This window comes from Aythya marila, assembly GCF_965140915.1.
Source record: "Aythya marila genome assembly, chromosome: 2".
Taxonomy (NCBI): Eukaryota; Metazoa; Chordata; class Aves; order Anseriformes; family Anatidae; genus Aythya; species Aythya marila.
In genome coordinates this window covers 135,706,927-135,728,640 of record NC_139043.1, presented here as the reverse complement: position 1 = coordinate 135,728,640, position 21,714 = coordinate 135,706,927, and the positions used below count along the sequence as shown (strand labels likewise).

At 43.5% G+C, this 21,714-nt stretch overlaps 1 protein-coding gene across 2 annotated transcripts in view; it reads right to left on the bottom strand.

Moving 5' to 3' along the window:
* GRHL2 (grainyhead like transcription factor 2) overlaps positions 1-21,714 on the bottom strand; it is a 60,374-nt gene that overhangs the window by 4,758 nt on the left and 33,902 nt on the right. Inside the window, exons 9-15 of one of the 2 annotated variants that reach the window (XM_082754323.1) lie at positions 17,673-17,831; positions 12,600-12,687; positions 12,374-12,513; positions 10,154-10,185; positions 8,856-8,950; positions 4,926-5,011; positions 138-202 (exon numbers count right to left, since the gene is read on the bottom strand). In XM_082754323.1, coding sequence (XP_082610449.1) covers positions 138-202; positions 4,926-5,011; positions 8,856-8,950; positions 10,154-10,185; positions 12,374-12,513; positions 12,600-12,687; positions 17,673-17,831 — 665 coding nt within the window. The remainder of the gene's footprint in view (positions 1-137; positions 203-4,925; positions 5,012-8,855; positions 8,951-10,153; positions 10,186-12,373; positions 12,514-12,599; positions 12,688-17,672; positions 17,832-21,714) is intronic. The other variant, XM_082754324.1, reaches the window with a different exon arrangement.

Below are 21,714 nucleotides of genomic sequence, written 5' to 3'. Positions count from 1 at the left end.
TAAGATTTTAGGGTTGTGGGCGTGTATCCTAGAAGTGTTTATACCGTCCAGCATAATGATGCCCCAAGTATGGCTTGGATCCCTGAATACTTCTAAAGGCTCCTGCCATAGTTCCTAGCTAGTGTTGGTTTACTTACCCCTTTTTGCTCTTCTTATAAAGTTTTGCAATCTTTTCGACTGGGAGCCCGTATTTCTCAGAGATCTGAAATCAGAACAAAAGAAACATCATTAAAGACTAATGAGGAATAGGATGTCATCACCTTTCTCTGTACATAAGGCATTAAAACACTATCTCTGCAAACTTCAACAGGATAGCTATACAGAAAGGTCTCTCACTATCACACTATTCATTTAAGGACGATTTGGGGAGGAATAATCCTAAAAGTCTTGATTAAAAAAATACTACCTTTCCATCCAGAAACTCGGAGACTGTAATTTTCCTAGGTGTGAGTCATCAAAACTGCTTCAGCATCTCCTACTGCTCCACTTGAGGAGTCAACACTATTCCCAGGTTTGGATTCTACCCAGGAATTTCAATCTGATCAGCATCCTTTCTGCCTCTTCTTGTTCTGATTTTTTAGACTCACGAAAGCAAAGGATCCTTACCCCAGGTAGAAGAAAGATGAGTACCAACACAACAGGACCCGATGGATTGATGGTTCAACAAAAACATTTCTATTTCCCAATGGCATTTCAAAATGTGTTGAGCTAACAGGATCCTTCATCTGTTAAACTAACAGGATCCTTCATGGTACTTCTTTTGTCTGAAAAGTATCTTCAAGGTACCTTTTCCTACAAGAGGGCTACAAGCATGCTACACACAGGATTAGGAAGCTTCTGTATTCACGGGCAGTTGATTCAGCTTAGTTACTGGGTAGTAAAATGATGACAATATTTGGCGGACGTCTGAATATACAGGTAACAAGACGAGATGCCTCTGACAAGTCTGTTAACAAGGTAAAGGACTTCTAAAATCAATCCCTTGACATCCACTCAAGTGATAAAGCAGAAAATAGAGAAAAAATTTTGAAGGGAGAACTTAGCTGACAAACTACCAGCACCAACAAACACTTTGCTGGATTGCTTTGGTACTGCTTTGCAGCAGGGTGTTGAGTGACTTCTTTGGATGTCCATTCTGCAACAACCCCATGGTGTGTTCATGGAGCTCATGTCCCTGAGCCCTCAGTCTGAGACAAGTTTCCTTTCCAAATTATGACTCTTTTTTGAGGGAGCAGGTCTCACCACTCATACTTTTGAAGAAGATTTTCCCAAGAGGCAAAATAATTATAGAAAAAAAGATTATTTCTTTTTGTCAGTGATTAATGTGCTGTGGTAATCTACTGCTAAACAAAGTAAACTTCCTGCTCTTCCCAAGTGAAATGAGGTTGCAGCTAAGTAGCTGACTCTTATCTTCTGCATTAGAGAAGTGGAATACACAATTTAAAATCCTTAAAGACTGCCAAACTTCAGTCACTGTTAAATCCTTTCTTTCTGTTTGTGCTCAAAGTGCTCAGACTTCTGTTGAGAAGAAGTCGTATTTTAGAAAAGTAAATTAAAGCAGTCACGATGAAACAGAAAATGAAAAGCAAATGATGGATAAAACTCAGCACCAAGGACAGATTCAAACAGCCACAGGTTGAACCTCAGGCATGGCTTCCATCCAGAGAGCTAAGGAGCTCTGTGCATGGTGTGGAAATGCATCTGACAAGGAGGTTCCAATAACGTGCTCCAAAATTCAAGGTTTTCCTCCAAACAAGGTAGAATAAGGGTGACCAGACTTGCCTTGTCCCTGCGTAGGACACAAAATCTCCTTTCCTTCAGTGCCTCCTCCTGTGCTGCCCACGGAGGGCAGCTGCCTGACCTGAGGCCAGTGACTCCTCTGGGGCAGGCAGGTGTTAGAGTATTCAGCAAATCTCGTCTGTCTTTGAGAAGTTTCCATAGAAACTTCCATGTTTTCCTTTCCTTTTTTACCTTCTAGCTTTGCTTACCGAAGTCTGAGTAGAATGATATTAGGTGTGCAAACTGGTACTGGACTTTTGTGTCTGTGGCTTTGTTGTACACCTAATTTTAAGCTTTCGTGTACAGCAGTAATAAAAATGGCTCCATTTCATCAGGCTGTGGAAGAAAATCCTTTGTAATAGTACCAGGAAAACTGCAGCCTGAAACTGCTGAAAACATCACAACTGCTGTGTGAACGTGAGGAAATGCTGCAGCTCCTTCTCTGGGGCGTTAACTCTGAAGCCTAGCGATCCTGTAAAGATGAGGGCTGAAGACACTTTTCGCTGACTCCACGCAAGTAAACAAGCACGGAGAAAGAGCCCTGTGCCAAGGAGGTTTAACAGCAGCTAATACACAGCGTTCCGCACATTCCAGCATAAAACTTCCCTAAGATATTTGGGATACCTAACACTCACCCACACCAAATGTTGCTCAGAGTGGTTTGGGACTCTGGGACACCACTTCCTACACAAGCTCTGGGAGGTAGAGCTGAGAAAGCCCTGCCTGTCACACTGCCTGTGACAGGTGTGGGGTTTATATAACATGGAGGGATTAGTGAGCTTTGGGAAAGACTTCCAGCTGACTGAATAAGCACATTTCTCAGGAACCCCTAAGGATTCAACCAATTATACTAAATGGCGAGCTGCTGAAGCGAGGCTCCGAGTGGGGGTATGGGAGAGCCTCCTACTCACAAGGCTCAGAAAACGAGTCTCCAGTGCAAATGTGCTAAGTCCTGCTGCAGAATCTGAGAAAGCAGACAGCTGGCATCTGCTAGGGCATCTCACTTAACACCCTCTTCTGAAACAGTTTTGATGCCAGCTCAGGGGGAAAAACGCTGCTGGCCAGCCTCCATGCAAAACAGGATTTCTCACCTGATCCCAAGCATGATATAATACAGTAATGAAAGATATCTTTATTTAGAGTATTTTCCTTCATCATCTCCATTTTCCAGTTCCCTGAGTAGAGAATTCTCTGCTTCCCTTAGGATGCCTGAGCTCAGAGTGGCACTGCACCCCCTTGCCATGGCAAGCCTGTCTGTAGCACACATCCGATTGCACAAGCCACCAGAAATGCTTTCTCTGCTGGAGTCAGGAAGATAGTAAAGGCTGGTCGAAGCATGTATAAAAACATCTCTGCCGACTTATTTCTGTGGAGTGGTCTGGTACATTGCCCTACCTTGGTTGGAAGGACACACAGACATGTATAAATGTAATGTAATAAAAGAAGGAATCTGATTGTTCATTTGGAAAGTGAGTATATGAGACAATAAAATAAACATAGGACCTGAGAAAACAGTGTCATTAACCATGGAAAGCTAGAAGAAAGATACAGACCAGGAATAGTGATAAACAAGCCAATGAAAAATATGTTTAATATGCAAATAGAGAAGGAGGGCATGAATCAGGATCGTTGGTGTTGCCTTTCGGAACTGGGGATCTATAAAATTCAGAGCCTTGGTTTCTAGGATCTTTATACTGAGTTTAGAAGTGAGCATTTAGGATGCGTGCAATTTCCAAATTATATTATTTGCTGTAAAGACTGCAGAGAGAGTATTTAAAAGTATGCAGTTTGACAGCTCTTTGGCATTCACTTACCCATTATATCCTACCAAAGAGAATTAAAATTTCCTGACTGTGTTCCTTTCAGTGATCTGGGACATTTTACAACAGATCAGATTTCTCTGATGCTGAAAACATGCCACTGAGTCAGCAGCTGTGCTGAGAGAGGTATGCAGAAACCTGTGCTGAAGGAGCTATGCAGAAAAGTTCTGGACCAGCTTTGTTTTTATGTTACGCAGTAGCTGGAGAACAGGCATGGAGAGGCACTGAACACTGAAAATAATATATTAATGTTAGCTTGAAGGGTTATGGAAGGATAATAACTGACTTTTCACACAAAGCCAAGATAAAATTATGTTTATCATGAATCAGATTGCAGCCTCTTCAAGTGAAGCCTCGCTTTTATTGTACAGAAGTGTTCTGCCCAACAACTGGCCTGCAGTCACAGCTAGCTTTACTTTCTGCTTCTGGCCAAATAGCTCTTTGCTGCATGCTAAGTGTTTGATACATACAACAAGACACTGATAATTTTATGAGAGCATGGCTACATATACTTCTAGCACCCAGCTGAGCTCTCTAGAGACACTTTCACCCATTCCCATCTTCTTTCCTACATGTAGCCAAGGCTGGAAATCAGCTCAGTGTCCTGCAGGTCAGTCTCATGCTAGTTGCCCCCACCTAAGCAATGAGACACGTTGGCTTCTTCACTCTTCACTCACCAAATTTCACACATCTACGAGCCATCAGCTCATATGAGTAGGAATAAATGTGAAAATACAGTTACAGATAACAAACACTCAAGTCAAAGAAGCAGAAAAGAGGCAGGCCTGAGTAGGTCACTCTGGAGTGAAGGCTGGAGAAAGCATTTGAGACGGGAGGTATGAATGAGCTGCCTGCACTGCCTCACGAACTGTACGCTGAAAAAGCAACTGCGCAAAAGCCATATGAAATTCACATGGAAACGCTGCATCCTTGGGCCTCTTCTTTAAAAGCTGGCTGTGAACACACCAGTGAGCACTGCAGGAAAAGATTCGACAGGCTCTGAACCATCGGTTCAGAAAGAAGTGTTTCAGAAAGCGGGTCCTTCATCTCACTGCTTCCTTAGCACTGGTTAATTACTGCCATTCCTCAAGGGTCAGGTCTCCAGTAAGTCAGCTCTGCGAGTCTATTTTATCTCAGCAACCTGCTGACAGCACTCAATTCAGAACACGCCAACATTTCGGAGGTGTGCTCCAGAAAGCCCTTATGAAATGCTTTAAATATATTTGAGAGTAACTTCGTCTCTATATTATATCTCAGCAACACGTTTCAAGTCTCAAGATTTTCTTACCGAAGAGGATAAACAACGTGAGGACATTGGATACTTACCGCTTCCATTAGCCCCTTTACTGTGGGTGATTTCAGCATCAAAGCATCAAACACCTCATCCGTCTCCTTCCTCACATACAAAAGCACTGAAAGAGAAAAAAAGTCAAGCTTGGAGCAGGTCCAGTCAATCAAACAGATGAAACACCCCACAAAGAGTAGAAAAACAAATATTAATCCATGACAGATAAAACGAAGTGCTGAAGCTGGTTTTCACTTTAAAAAAATATCTCATATCAGCAGTGATGGAAGACACACTGTGGTTGCTTTGAAAGTACACAAAGAAAATGCAGTTGATTTAATGTAATATGAGAAATCTATATCTTCAGGAATTTAAACCTTCATGTACTTAAATAGGAGAAGCTCCAGGAAAAAAAAATATATATAGCTGGGGCTCTATACCTGGGTCTTGGCTTGCACCTCTCCAGGCTGCATCCCAAAGACTGGGAAAGACATTCAGAAAAGGCAAAATTACATGGCAAGAGCAAAGCAGGCAGGTACAAAAAGAGTTAGTTGTAGCTAAACTTCTGAGACAAAAGGCAACAAAAAGGATAGGAAATGGTAATCTGACAGAGATTACATGGCAAAAGCAAAGCAAACACACGCAAAGTGAATAAACGTGAATACTGGAGAAGTGGTTTAGGTGGAATTTCGCATTACTTGGGTAAAATAACACGTTAAATAAGATGTTGTGAAATTGATTTTTCCTGAATAAACTGCCTTTTCAACTAGCAGTACTCTATGTTAGGTACACGTATACTCTTAGATACGTCTGCATGACAGACTGCACTGGTGCCACGATGGGAAAAGGTAATTTTGAAACTCATCACCCTTGGAGTCCAAAGGAGATCTTCATTGGGTGATTTAATTTCACAGGAGGTGACTTGTAGATGGCATTTTTCTTAAAGAAGCAACTGTTTGGAAGCTAATTCTCAGTTTAAGACTGCAGCAGGCCCATTTGCACTGAACTGTAGCTTCTTTGCCCGTGTTTTCAAATGGCTGAAAAAAGGTTTAAAACTCGGCTGCCCAGATCAGTCTCGTGTCTTGGTCTACAAAACCAGGCATCGGGGTCAATGGTGGGATTTTTGCACCTTTAATTCAGAAGGACTGACCACCTTGTGCCCTGTTATTCTGGCCTGTCCCTGAGAATCCTCCTGCAGGTGAACTATCTCAAAGAGCAGATGCAAATGCAAAAATAACCCTGTTTTCTGAGTCCTTCAGACTAACCAGGTCCATGCTGCAGGTGCTAAGGCAGCCCACAGACCTTTGTGCTGGCACAACAGCAGGGAGAACCTCAAGCCCAAGGAAAGCAGGGCTGGTAGCTGTGACCAAGCTTTCTTTTACTACATTTGGACTTTTCACAGATTGCCCAGGCACAAATTCTTCAGCTACCAGAGCCACCGAGTGAATTCTGTGCTCCACGGGGATGGTTCACAAAACTCAAGTTCTTATGAATCCAAAATTCTTGAGAATAGTTTAACCTAACTCTCTGAAGAGACAAAAACTAGAGCAAAATATTGTTTTGTTCAGGCTGAAAACTGCAGGACTGGAAATCACCCTGACTTGTAACAGGGCTGTTGGGTTTATAATTAATAGGAAACTCCCACTGAAGTCTGAGAGGTACAATGACTTGAAAACTGTTAGTGAGAACACAGAAAAGGGCCACGAGCCCAGCTGAGTGACTAGCCACGCAGCACAGCTGGTGCAGATTAACATACTTCACATGGCTGGGCACTTGTACCTCCCTTAGAGGCCAAGGAGATGAAAGACAAATTCAAAAAGATGCGGCTACCTGTGTGAGGATATGAACCCTGTTTGACTGGGGGTTTGCAAAGCCTTTTGGATCCCTGTTCTCGTGAAGGGAGATTATTCTTCCCCTAATACTTCTGTTTCCACTGGAGAATATTACAATTAGCTCCAGCAGGCAGAGGTGAAACTTCAGCTCTTTGGCTGGGCTTGGACCCCTCACTGGGTGCTACTTACCTGTGTTGCCCTGATAATGAGCCACCTTGGGATTACGTTGCCTGCTATGCATATTTCCTCGTATCAGACCTGCTCTTTCTCAAATATTACAGCCCCACCTATACCTGCTCTCAAGTTATTGATGCTGATGTACCAAATAAATCTGGGAGAAAAAAATCTGTTACAGCTAAGCCTGGGAAAAACAGCAGAAGATTTTAATACCCGGTGACTCCTGTGGCAAAGACAGGATTGTCAAGTGGGTAGGTTCAAATGGAGCTGCGCTCCAGCAGCACAACCCCAGATGTAGGGCTCCTGATGGCAGGAAGTTCACCAGAGCAAAGGCTATGCTGGAAGAGGCTTGGCCTCCAGCCAGCACAGCCCAAGTTGCGAGAAACACTGAGCAGGAAGAGAGCATCCTCCAGCTTCTCCGGCTCCGTGCCTCTCCTGGATTTAATTATTTAGCATAGTTTTGTCACCAGTTGAAAAACATTTTTTTTCTTTCAAATCTTCCCCTCAAAATGGTTGAAATTCCTGGATGATATTAAAACAACTAACCACAGTAAAGGACAGGAATAATCAAAGCAAATCAATATCTCCCTGCAGGAAAGTCTCCAGGCTTCCAGCTGGGAAACCCAGGTGAAACTGCAGCAAAAGACAGATCTTTATGCAGCCCTTGTGGCTGTCCCCTTCTGCTTGATGGAGCTCACATTGATAATGTGAATTTGGTCAAGGCCTTGAGTCAAACAGATACGATCCTGTGGTCAGTGCTGACCTCACATTACTAATTGGAGACTTAATTAAAGGAAGAATATGTTTACATTCATTCTACAGAGATACCAATCTCCATCCTGTAGTCTTGTATGCTTCCCCTGCTTCAAGCACACCATCTGCACCAACAGAGAAAATTTAGGATTATAGAAAGTGTTCCTAACAAGCTCAAATGAGTTTTACAAGTGCAATAGATAAGAACAGCTGAGCTCACTTCTACACATTGCTGCCTTGTTGTCTCATAAACTAATGGGTGACCCTCAAAACATGTGTGAGTTTGAGTTTCATAGCTCGGTCCAACCCCTGGGTTCTCCAATAAGCTTATGTGACAGAACCTGGGAGACTGAAGGAACGGCAAATATTCTCCAGTGCCCAACCGTGGCAGTGTGGTGTTTTATCACGTATATAGCTCTGCATTGTGACTGTACACAAAGCATATTTTGTGGACAAAGCCACCACATGCTCATCGTTACCTTCACGTGAATTTGACAGCTCTGCCTAAACCACTGCTTGAATGTTACTCAAGTTAACCTGCACTGAACTGGAAAACAGGAGCTGGACTTCTCTTGCAGCACATACGAACTGTGACTGTGGCAGTACTCTCTAAAGACAACAAAAAGCAGTTAAAGGAAACAAACAATTCAGCTGGGTCAGCTGGAGGATATCTCTCCATGTGTTAATTTTCTAATTGGGTAGGGAAGTTTCGAGGTTTTATTCAGGCTAATCTCAACTCTGCAGTGAGTACAAGCATGAGCTTGCCTGTGTAATGTCTCTGTATTTGACCCAGTGCATCTTGCATATTTGTTTGTGATCCCAGCCAGAACAGAAAAGAGGAGCAAAAGTTAAAAATAAACAACCACAGACTCGCTACTAGAACATTTATGAACTATGCAGCTTGGCCATGCACCAAGAAACTTTCGAGCTTTTTTGCATTTTATACACACTTGTGTCCTAATCCCTTCTTGAGACAGTCCCCAGTTCTTTCTCGTGTTTATTTTCTGCTTTTTAGCATTCTAGCATTTTTAGCATTACTAGCATTCGCTAAAATGCCTCCTTGTACTGGCAGGTGTGATGGTATCTTCTCCCATCTGCCCCATATTTGCACTAGCATCAAACAACTGCCTTGGTCTGAGCCAAACAAGTTCTCTGCTTGAGGGCAGAAGTCGCAGAGCATTAGTAGCAACCAACTAGAACAACTGTTACCTCTTTTCAGGCCTTCTTCTTTCATTTGTTTCAGAGGGGATGGACCAAACTCCTCCTCCACAGGCCGGAACATCCTCTTGACCAGGACACTGCTACTAGAAAACACACAACAGGGACCACGTCACGGATAAAACTGTTCCCAACAGAGAAGGGACAACAGCAGCAGTTATGCCTCACTTTGTTCTCTGGCAAAAACTCCACTAGCTACTCAAGTAACTGCAGAAACTGCACAGATTTAGCTTTTGATGCTTATCTGAATTCTCCGAGCCTCTCAAGTTGCCTGGACTGACTGACTGGGACAGGTGACAGGAAAATATACTCCGATGTTGCATGCTATTTGAAAAAACACCAAAGGCTCTTAACTGCTTAAATATTTAGGCATGGGAAGTCAGGGGAAAGAAGCAACTAAGAAAGGAGGTGGAGCCGTATTTACACATTGGTTCACCTCCTCTTTTGGGTCAGAGACAGCCTCAGGAAACACTGACCACATTTCCAAAATCCAAGGCCACACAACCCAGCGAGTTTCAAAAAGTCTCATATTTTGAAGTCGATGTTAGCTGTTGGTGCTCAGCCACTGCCTGCCACAGGCCACCTTTTGCAGGCATTTGTGAGCTCATTTTGTGGGTGTTCACTTGGGATTCGAGAACCTTACAAAAGTATAGAGGTTGCACACATCACAATTAATATTGGCCGACTCTAAAGCCCATATTTTGTGACATCTGTTAACTATTTTAGGGACTTTCTGAAATTCTCCAGTGCCTCCAAAGCCAGACAGTGGGTGCTCCCATTTCCAGCCTTCCCCTCTTCCCAAGAACTCCCATTCTCTCTTTATCTCCTAAGGTACTGGGGCATTTTCTCTGCATTTCCTATATTTGTCACATACACGTGTGCTGTGAAACAGCCTCCAGGAACAGGGCAAATTTCCGTGCTTCATTATTCATTTTTTTAAGATGATTTGAGAATTCTTATATAAAATACACTTTATTATCAAATATATTGTCCTGACCCTACGTTGAACCTTATGGCTCTTCAAACCGTTTTACTTGGAAATGGAAGAAAAAAAATAAGTATAAAAAGAAGCCAGTTCACAGGAAGGAAAAGAAAGATACCATAAAATAAACCTTCCCTCGACCAGTTCCACCTATTACTCACCTACCATTAGGGATGGGAGAACATATGGGAAAGGAGAGAGAGGGGACCAGTTTTATCTGATTTCAGGTCTTTATGCCTGAAATCAGATAAATTCTATGAGTTTGAACTGCTAACCACAAAAAATTGTGAAATAACAAATGCCTTACCCTTCTCTCTCATCATCTGTGTTATAGTAAACCTAAAATGAAAGAAAAAGAAATTATTCCCCAAACTCAGACACCTGCTTAACAGAATAATTTCAAATGGGAGAAAAGGGAAGTGGTTTGCAGTTTTTAATCTGTTAAAAATCCTTCTATAAAACACAAACATCTCTACTTCTAATTTGGATCTGGAGAAAGTGCATCTTGGCAAAACCGCTGTTGGATATCATCTGGTGGAAATACATCAAAACATTTTGACAGGCATTGTCCTCTCCTCTGTTTTGTATCATTTTCCAATTATTTTACAATTCTCTAAATCAGATCACTCCTACCTAAATTATCCTTAATGCAATTTAAGCCACAACACTCGCAAGAGTTTTGTAGGTATTTAATACTGTCTGAAAATCTAATTACACAATCAGGACCGATATTAAACCACGGGCCTAATGGAAAAGCAATTGCTAATGGTACAGATGATATTTCTTGCACAGGCTGCAGGCAGGAGCAGAAGCCCAGATCATTGCTTCGTGTAAATCAGTTTAGCTCCCATTTGCTGGGAGCAGGCTTACAACAGCAGGAAATGTGGCTAACGGCAGCAGCAGAGGTATAAAATCACAGTCCACTGCCAAAGGCTTTACACAACAGGCAGCCAAATTCCTTTACGAGATGCCTGCGCTGCGGTTCCAAACCAACAAGCACACCAGGGCTTCAGCTGCTGAGCGTGCTCGGGGTGAAGGCACGGCACTGGAGCCTGCTGGGGCAGAGAGAGAAACCCCAGAAAGGTTCCCAGTGCTTGCTCTGGCAAGATGCAGCACACATCTGGCTGGCACTGGGAGCCCTGAGTTCTGAACATTACAATGAATCTAGCTCAGAGGTGTGTGTGAAGTTGAATTCTGCATTATCTGAAATTGATTTCAAGTCCAGGAGGTGAAAGTGGCTACAAAACACTGTCATAATAAACCATTCTTACATCAATTGATACACACCACAATTTTTAAAAGTTCAGGATAGCAAGAATGCTGCTACTGCAACCTGGGCAGCAGTAAAAGAGAGGGCTGAACGTTGCCTAAGAGCTAGCAAAACTGGGGTATCTCCCAGTTAGTTTAGAAAATTATTTACAGGGTTACATGTACTGAGGAATGCTTCCACCTTCTCCTGTTTTGAGACGAATCCTCGTTTTGATTTGAAAGCCATGAGGACAGAAGGTACCCAGCACTGATATGTGAGGGGGCGTCTTTCCAATTTGGGAGAGTAAGGCAGTGACAGCTGTGATTGCAATGTCTGCACTCTTTGTGCTTTGCTCCACCACAATCCTCCCGGCTTGAAAATAAATGACGATTCCAACTCGGTGTAATTTAATCTTTGTTACTTTAATATTTTGCAGCAAGATGCATGTAAAATTTCATCATCAACAATTCGTCTTTATAAACGCACGCAGAAAGGTCTCATTGCAGTCCCTGAGAGGCTAATAAATAACAGGCTCATATTCAAGAAATTGTCGGAGCTGACCCTATAGTTCAGCTTTGCAATTTACCACCATGCAATAAAGCAGGTCTTTAAAAAGTCAGGTCAGCAGAGACTTCCTCATACTTACTGGGGATAATGATTCCATGACTTCAACACTAAGCCAACACTGAACGTTAGCATTAGTGTGATAGATTTTTCCTTCCTATACTGTGCTGTAGAGTGCAAATGTTTTCTTCTAAAGAATTAGCAGGTCTCTAAGTTGTGCCTACAGAAAATGGGCAGTGGAATTTGGGAGCCTACTCTTGACTCCTTTATAGGAGGAGCTTGGTCTTTGTTTTCAGCCATCACAACGAGGGAGATCTCTTTTACCACAAGGTGGCACTTCATCTCATCAAGCCATGTAGCACATTCAAAATAAAACCCCACACAACTAAGACTCAAGTCACAAATCAACCTATTTCAAAATTCCTGACTGCTTGTTCCACTCTTTCTTACTAGCAAAAGAATGACAAAACCACAACAAACACAAAATAGTTACTAATGAAGTATAAACTCCCTCTTTTTGCACCCAGATATAAGAAAGGCATTTGTCTCTTGCAAGCCCTTTGCTAAGTGACTCACCAAGAACTGCATTTACCAAAAATGAGAGGTGAAACAAGCAGCCACCAGTAACAGTGCTTTGTTTTTGTAAAACCTGCCTCGGAGCACGTGCAGCTGGACAGCAGGTGGGCACCTGCTCACCTCATTATCATTTCCTACCTGTCCAGTTCTTTGTAGGTTTCCGAAATGAACATCTGGTATGAAGAGAACTGGCTGGGAATCCAGGTCAGTCATTGTTTTGAAGAAGGTGATATCACTCTTCTTTTGCAGAGGGACTGCACTCAGCTTCCCCTCAGCTGCTAGGAGGATCACAAAGCAGTGTGGTTATGAGAGGGGACACGTTAGGTGTGACTTAGTCCAAACCAGGGAGGCCCGTCTTACTCACAGTTATTACATGAGCTTTGGGAGGCCTGGCCTTTGCCTTTCTTCCTGTTCTGCTTCCTCTCTTCATCTCGGATTTTCCTTTCTGCTCCCTGATGGAAAAAAGACAACCACGGACATTAGCCTAAGAGGAATCACTGCGAGCACCATCCCCTGCAATGTAGCTGAAACTCCAGCTACAGGCACATCAGAAATGCCAAAACAGAGGCCGGTTATCCCATCACAGCTGAATTCCACCAGGTTGTTGGGGAATGTGCAAGGCCAGCCAGCTCCGTATCAAGCATCTGTCTCCCAAACTTGTGCTGGCACACCCAGCAGCCCCCAGGGCTTGTGCCAGCAAGAGGAATAAACTCGTGTGCATCACTGCAGCTGGCTTGGAGGAGATGGGACCGATGGTTTGAGTACTGTGTGGTCTAGGGCTGGCCTGTTGCTGTCACAGCAGGCACACAGGGCATCCTGAACCCAGCACAACGGAGGGCTCAGCCCAAATACTTCGTGTGCGTACTGACGTAAAGCACCTGCAGGATTGCTGTCCTCTTAGATCACGTCTATGTGAAGCTCTTCCCTAAACTCTCAACCACCCACCTTGTGTAGGGGCAGGATAGCTTTGTAAAGGCCTTTGAGGTGTGCCAGTGGAAGAACTCTACTCCAACAGCTTGTTTGCAGTGCAAAGGCTCGTACAGAAACATACAGGCATTTCAAACAGGGAAAAAAAGCCCTGGAGAAACTGGAAGGCAGGGCAGCACTACCCTAATAGGCCCTAGGAACTCCTGGGAAGTTGCAGGCTTCTGTTATGTAAATACAATCTCAATAAGTTTAGAAAATAAAAGTTGTTATTGACATAAAAAGCAGCAACACCTCCTTTGAAGTACTCCTAATTTACTTTATAAATATGAATACAGTCATCTTGTGAAGTGTATTAAAGATCCATATGCTCCCAGACAGTCAGCATGCAAAATTAGAGATCTTTTGCAAATTAAAATTAGAAGTTTCTCTAAAAGAAAGTGGAGGGAGGGGAGGGGAGGGGAGGGGAGGGGAGGGGAGGGGGGGGGAGCCAAAAATATTCACTCAGGAAGGAAAAATTCACACCACAGCCAATGAACAAAGCTTGAAAAGAAGGCAAGAAAAGATTTGCTCCCGGCTGTGATCTATCAATGGCTTTCCAGAGGCTGGAAGAGGTGGAGTAAGAGACACCTTTTTAAAAATATGAGGGTATCTAACAGAAACATTGCCTTCAGATCCAGGCTCCAGCCAGTGCTCACAGACCTCAGCCACAGGCGTTTCATCAGCTCCAAGAGATTCAGAGCTGTGCCCTTATCAATATTGTTTTTGAGGGTTCCTGTTCTTTAACAAAGGGAAGAACACGTCCTCCTGCCCGTGTCCTGAGGAGGGCTGACCACAGCCCTGCCTTTTGGTTTCACAGCTCTGACTGCAAAGATTTTCTTTGATGGTCTCTGTAACTACGCCCCCAAGGAAGCTTGACAGCTCTGTCTGCACCCACTTGAGCCACGGCACCCAAGCCCTGAGAACACCAACGATTTAAAGCAGGCTGGAGATGAAGCCATCATAACACCCCCATCACCACTACGAAGCTCACGTGTGCACCTCCTTCTAGATGAAGGCCAAAGTGTTCCCCATGGGGTAGGACAGGCCCAGAGACTTCATCCTCCTTCTCTCTGTAGCTGCAGACTTACAGGTAATTAGAATTGCACCGTGCCTTCTAACAATCCAGTTACTCTACCGCTGTCCAAACTGGAGACAAGATGGCAGGCACTGCATGTACTCAGAACAACGTGTACTTCGGAGCAAGGAAAACAGGATTGATTTATTTTATTTTGGAACAATATTACGGTATTTGGCCAGACAAATGCTTCTGCTTCTTTTTAGCAAGGCTAATCGCACAGAGAAAATCAGAATGTCTCTGAATTCCCAGTTCCTTCACACACGGTGGCTAAAGCATCTCGCAGTACATAAATATAAATAGGCCTGGTGGCAAGTTTCCCTGACAACCTCCTTAAAGAATAAAAATTATATTCCCTTATCATAATGTAGCATCAGAGATCTGCACATGACAAAAAGATAGCAAGGGCAGAGAGAATTGGCACTGAGAAAACAAGATGTGCACTCTAACAGCTGCTTGGAAGACTGTCTACAGGAAAATAAACATGGACAAAAGACTGGAGAATGAATGGGGAGCAAACAAACGATTACAACCTTTGCAGCCCTTATCTCCATACATTTATGTTACATAAAGCACACGTTGGATCCGAGTCTGTGTTGCTCCCTAGTTTATATGTAATAGAATACTAAAATTCAGTAAGTGCTCAAGTAAATACTAAGATATACGTAGTATGTGCCCCTTAGCTAAATGCTGCTTTATTTCTTCAGAGATTCTCCTTCCACAATGCGTGTGCTGTGTTTCAGCTAAAGGACGTAATTTATCAGCAAATGGTTTTCTTAAAAACTAGCCACGTTTACCTGTGAATTAACTAGGTTAATGTATAAACACATCTACTGGTCCTAAGGAGGCACCATGGCTGCAGACAGACCATTTGTAAGAACACTAACAGGAACAGAAACATTTTCTCTTCCACGTTTCAAACTCAGATACATTTCAGCACTTAGGTGGGAGGAATTTACTGTGTAGTTCCCCTAACCCAGATAATTGTAATAAATTAGGCAGTTTTCTCATCAGCTTCTCTTTATGGTTGTCAGATGGGGGCATAACGATGCAATTCATCCTTCTAAAATGTATAAAATGATTATATGTTCGCTGCTTTTTAAAATGGCCCCGTAATACTTTTCTTTTTTTTTTAATTAATCATGACAAAGAGTTGGGCAAAAACTGTCTTGGCTTCATCGCCTTTAGCAAACAGGCAGTAAATCCTGTCATTGTCACTAGAGGGCGAGGAACAGTCTTGGAGAAGAAACAGAGCCAGGGACCCTCCATTAGCAGCACCACATCAACTGGGGCCCTGAGTTATTTTGGTGTCTTGGAGAAGATGACCACATCCAGCCCCACCACCTACCTCTTGCCGAGTGCAATGTGGGGACGGTTTCTGCACGGCTCCTGTGCAGACAGAAGCACAACTGCCATGCTGAGCTGGTAATCGAGCTTTGATTCTCCAATCTTTTATTTACTTACAAAAGCACAGTGAGTAAGTGACGTCAGTACACATACACCAGCACCAAGTGATGGCTGAATCAGGCCTCAGCCTCTCCAAGTGCCAATGAGCACCAATTGTTGGTGAATTGACCTAGATACTTTTCATTCATTTTCATTCCTTTAATTCATCTTCAGCCCTGCATTAAGTTAAAAAGCTGTGTGTGTGTGCACGCATGTATACGTTTCTATTACACAGACACATATCCCATTATCAATACCCTGGAGCCCTCCAGTTCCCGCTCTCAATATAGTTTTGATATGCAGAACGCTTTAACTACCCCTGTGATCTCTTCTACTTTGAGACAGTTTTGATTAAAAGTCTTAGCATTCATTTCCTGCTTCCTCGTCTGGATGTTTGAAGTACCAATTAAGCCAACAGATGCAATGAACATGTATTATTCAAAATCTCCACCAGTTGTGGCTACAGGTCACCCTTGATGAGTTTGTGTTCTGAATTTCCTTCCTTTTTTTTTTCTCTTTTAATAATTCAAATTTTTCTAATTGCTTTTCAAAAACAGGTAGATGAAAATGACTTGTTACTTTGATATTTATGGAGCTTTTAACATCCACCTGTAGCCTCAAATCTCTAAATATTTGACATTCAAAGTTACAATTAAAAGCGTAGCACTTTGACTGCAAGAAGACCTTGGTGCATACATTTCCATTCATTACTTTCAAAGTTTTTGCTCCAGTAATACAACTGACTGATTAGCCCTCAAGATCTTGTTGTCAAGACAGCAACAAGGGAACTGACTGAAAAAGGGGAAGGAGCAACAGCACAGAGACCAGGAACAGTTGAACTCTTGCCCTTTCCATTAAAAAGTTAATGCTGCGTCTTGCCTGGGGCATGGCCTTTTGCCTTTCTGTTCCCATCGGTAAGATGGGAAGACTAATTTAGATAAATTTTCAAGTCACTTAAATAGATGCAGGCTCCTGAATCCCTGAACCTTGACTAGAATCCAGGCACCAACCTTCCCCTGGAAGATCTTTCCCAGCAGGGATAAAGTCCATTGGTTGCCAGGTGTTAAACACAAATGAAGCACGGTGATGCTACGCATCTAAGAATCATCACAGAGAGAACATTTCTGAGCAACTGTTTCTACCTGGTGATCTATACAGCTGCCCATGACATTGTCGGACTCATTAAAGCAGGCTCTATGCTTTGATGATGAAAATTACAGCCCAATCTTACTGATTCCCACAAAGGAGTGAGGAAAACCATTGCAAGTAAGAAAATTATGCAAAAGAAGTAGTGAGCAAAAATCAAAAGTTACTGAATCACAAAATGGGAATGCTTAACATATTTTTGCAGTTGCCTTTCAATAAGAAAGCCCCAGCAACACCTAAGTTTTACTGACGCTCCCAAAATAACTGTAATCAAACAGAAAAGAAACAATTAGCTGTATCATTGGGACGTGTTTTGTTTTGTTTTGTTTTGTTTCTAGTGTATAGTAAAAGACAGATTAGCAGGCTTTTAAGGAAAGGTGCCTTTTGCCATCAGAGACCTCTCCACAAAGTTTGTGTGTTACCTATCCTGGCTGTTAGAGACAGAAGGGATAAAACCATCAGACTGGCACTTGCATGAACCTATGGTTAACTTTCCAAGCAGAGATCTTTACCTTCGTGCATTCTGTGACTATTTTGATGTTCCTGTACCATGAGCTACACCATGCTGTCCTTACACAGTCCAACTACATTGCTCACAAGCCAAGGAATAAGGGCCAAAGAGGCTGCAAAGCAGTAAAATAATTGCGTGATAACCTGCCAGGTTTATAATACAGCTGGATCAAATTCGACTGTGCAACTTATAAATTCTTTCAGGAAAAAGTCATTAGGTCTAAATACAGCAATAATAATAAACTGTCAAACAAGGTGTCACCTCTATCCAGGATAATCGTGCTTTCCACTTACCTTATCACAAAAAACCTTGATCTGGCAGTAGGCTCGGTGGATGGGTTTATTGCTGCGGTTGTTGTAGCTGTACGTATCTATCTGGATCATCAAAGGAAGCCCCTTCACTCCTTTTTGCGAGGAGAAGTCCGTGCTCAAGCAATTCACGGTGATGAAAATCTATGTGACAGAGAGATGACTTTAAAAATGTGGTGCAAACAACTATTAAACTTCTGGAAACACATGACAACAAACAGGGAAATAAAAGCAGATGTCTCCCCAAAATATTTTAATTCAGCCAGTTATCTCCATTCTGACAACTCACACATTTATTCTCCACTTCTCTCCTAAGTCCAGCAAAGATGCTTCCATGCTGGGAAGAAGGCCAGCCTTTTAAGGTGTGTATCAATGCTTTAGTTCAGATCAGGAGATCGCATTTGAGGTGAATCACCTGATTATCCCAACTTACCAGGCTTTGGCTCACACCACAGAGCCAGAACACATAAGCTGGATTCTTTCTGGAGGAGTCAGAGCAGATGTGTCCCAGGAGCACACCTCACATGCTCCAGCTGCTAACAGTTGCTCAGGCCGTGGGAACTGACTGAAGATAATCTCAGATAAAACCTCCAAAACGTGTCTCACGTGGATGTAAGGTCTTTAGCCCTGACTTGTTCCACCCTACAAACCTGCTCCGTACGTTTGTGCTGTTTGTTAACACAGACATAGCCAGATAACCTTGCGTTGTCCTTTCCAGCCATCTTTTGGTCTGGCTTGTTCTTCTGACATCTCATTACTCAAATTCAGTGCGGCCAAGCAAAAGTCTTACCCCTTTTTTCACAAATTCTCTTTGCACTGTCATCAGCAGCACTTCATCCTCCAACCTATCAACAGACATCCCTGACCATTACTCTAAGGGTCCTTCCCTGTCTCTCTTCATTTTCCAAAGTGCATCTCACCCTGCCTGTCAAACAGGGAAGAAATTTCTCAAATATTTCTAAAGCTTCTGCCCACCGTTGCCACGCCCTCAGTTCCTGGCAACCCCTGCTCATCTTCTCTTCTGAAACCTGTCTCATGCTTTCCTTCTACACACACTAATGCCTGTAGAAAATCAGTAGTCACCTCCTGTTTTCTACCCACCATCCATACTATGGGACAAGGACGTGTTCCTACAGCACCTGGCAGAAGGGTCTCTCAACACCAAGTTCATTTGGGTGCAAAGAAAGCTGTTACCGTGATCTGAATTATCACTAGGATCTTTTCAGTCAGGACAGTGTTTGTGAAAGACGAGATGATGCTGTACTAAAAATGAAGTTGCTTTTCGCAGCGAGGATACGTGTTTTACATAGGACTTTTTGCCAGTTGTGTATTAAGCTGCGTCTACTTTTCACTTTTCCTTGGTTTAGAAAACAAAACTCACACAGAAATAAAACAAGCACTGTGAACTAAGAAAAAGGACATAAAAAAACACCCATGTGTATTGCCTGAGCCCTGCTGAGGCAGGATGAGCACAGTAAGGCTGAGCTCTGCAGGGACTCCCAAACACGGCCGATGCACACCTCGCTGATGCACATCTCACGGGGCAGATCTGAGGCCCTCGGGCCCCTGGGATCTGGGAAGATTCAGGAATGAAAAAAGCCCTCCCCCTCAATCCACAAACAGGGCTAAAACCCAACACAAGTGAATAGAGCGCAAACACCCCTCAGAGAAATGCGAGCTGGGAATAAAGGTCTGCGGTGCGGCTGGTAGGGGGATACTTTACCCTAATGGCAGAAGTTACTTTGCAGTCAGGGTTTTTTTTTTTTTACGATGGAGCCAGAGCAGCTTGTTTGCCTGACCGAGCTAATGGCACCTCCGCATTTCTGCTCCTGATTGTATCGCAGAGCTGCATTTACAAATGAAATGGTTGAACTTTAACTGCGGGGAGAGGAGGAAGGCGGGGAAGGGCCCTAGGTGAAACTCTGATTTTGAAACCGATAGTGCTATTTCTGTTTCAAATTACAACTCGGTCTCCTCTGGATCCAAAGGTAAGCGTGGATCGGGGTGCACATGCCTTTGAAATATGATGGCCTGGGTTTTTGTTCGCCTCAAGACTCCTTCACGGTGTCAGCGCAGTGCTTTCAAGTGTGTGTGAACACAGAGCGGTGGAATGAGGCCTGGCACAAAGCAACCCGGGCTCGCTGTGCCTTAGCCCATCCTTCTGCACAGGGATTTTCCAACTGTATGTTAAAATGTGAGAGGGGATGGCTAGGCTCTGCATCGCCCCAGCAGTCTGTTTTTAACTTAAAAAGTTTAATAAAAAGACTTTGTCCCACCTTCTCCGACCACATCCTCTGTGTTTCAGCTCTTCCACTGCCTCCAGACACACGGAGCACAGTAGGAGCGACTGGGGAAGGCAGACTTTCTGGTTTCAGGAGTCCCCGTACAGTAATAACAGATTACTCAGCATGAATAATAGATTGATGCTGTGAGACTCAATATCCTCGTCCTGACACCGCGATACATCAGGATCTCTCTGAGGAGCAATGACTGTAGATTCATGCGTCTGAAGTGTACGATCTTTCCTGTCATATTTGTGCCTCACGGAGAGATGGATGGATTCAAATTAACACAAATCATTTTTTGGGGGAAGAATTTTCCCCCTCCGCTATCTTCTACTAGCCCTCCTTCGAAGCACAGCGCTGACTGGATTTGGAGAAGGAGGGGGAGGGCAGGGCGCAGAGGGAAGGAGATGAGGGCATGACTTGTGTTACTTGAGTTGCCTTTAAGGTTTTTTGCTCAAGATTTGCACCGGGGACCCAGGGGACACGTGTCTATGGCCCTGCCCTGCCCAGAAGCAGCCACTATGCCCACTGCCTGCCCTGCACGGCCTACACCACCCTCCCTCCCTGTGTGCAGGCCCTCGGTGCCACAGGCAGCAAAGCAGCCTCACGGGACCTGAGGAAACACAAATCCCACCTGGCCTTGCTGGGAAGACACACAGGATTAAGAGCCTTCTTCCTCTGGCCTCTTGTACAGCAGGGCTACGTGGCTAGAAAACGTAAGAGTTAAGTAAAACTGACAGTAGCAGGAGTAGAAATCACTGTGTTGTTTTTTTTTTTCCCCAGGGCCCCGTCTACACTTGACTTAGAACTATTTTAATGGTTGTGACTACAGCTGTACCTGAATTCATTTACAAACATTTCTTTTTTTTTTTTTTTCCTGCACAAACTGGATTTTAGCACCGTTTTGCTATCAGGAACAAGTCGGGGTTGTCATTACAACGATGTCTTTTTTTTACAATGTCAGCATATCTCAGATTAGAGCAATTAATGATAGAGCTCCACCCATCCAGTCTCTAGCTCGGGCATGCCACTGGCAATGAAAAACTCATTTGGAGAAACATTCGGTGCCTGAGAAAGTTTCAGCAGTGGCCTAAGATAAGGGCAACACTTCTGGTTGTTACAGAGCACATCTGGAGGAAGCACCCTCTCTTTCGGGGAAGGCGCTCCTCCACGGTGTAGCTGTTATTATGTGAATTGCTGCCTGTTTGTTAAACACGGCAGCATAATTAGCGAGGTACAAGACAGAAACACAGTAACCTGCCTAAAGAGAGAGCAAGGCTCCGAAATGCATTTCCCCTTTTATCACTGAATCCAGCCAGCACGACTCCTGCTGCGGTCTCTCAGCTTATGCACTTTAAAGGTCTCCAGTTATGAAACCTCTAATGTAAGCCTTTTATTACTATTTACATTTCTGGCTCCCATCGACTCGGAGGGAGCCATGGGCAAAAGGGAGGGAAGAGTGTGTTAGAATCAGAAACTTAAGGCAATTTTTCTACTGAATGCTGGCAATACACAGAAACTGTGCTTGGGTGACCGGGCTTTCCAAAATCCTAATAGCCCTGTTTTAAAAGGGTTCGTCCCTCCAGCCTGTAGCAACAAAGAGTTAAATGACTCGTCTCTTTAATAACTCACATCAATCCCATCATTCCTCCCATGCACAAAAAGTGTGGCTTTATAGTTTCTCCTGCCAGCCGTTACCTTATAAATCCCATACAAAGCTAAGACCTTTGTTTTATTTCAAT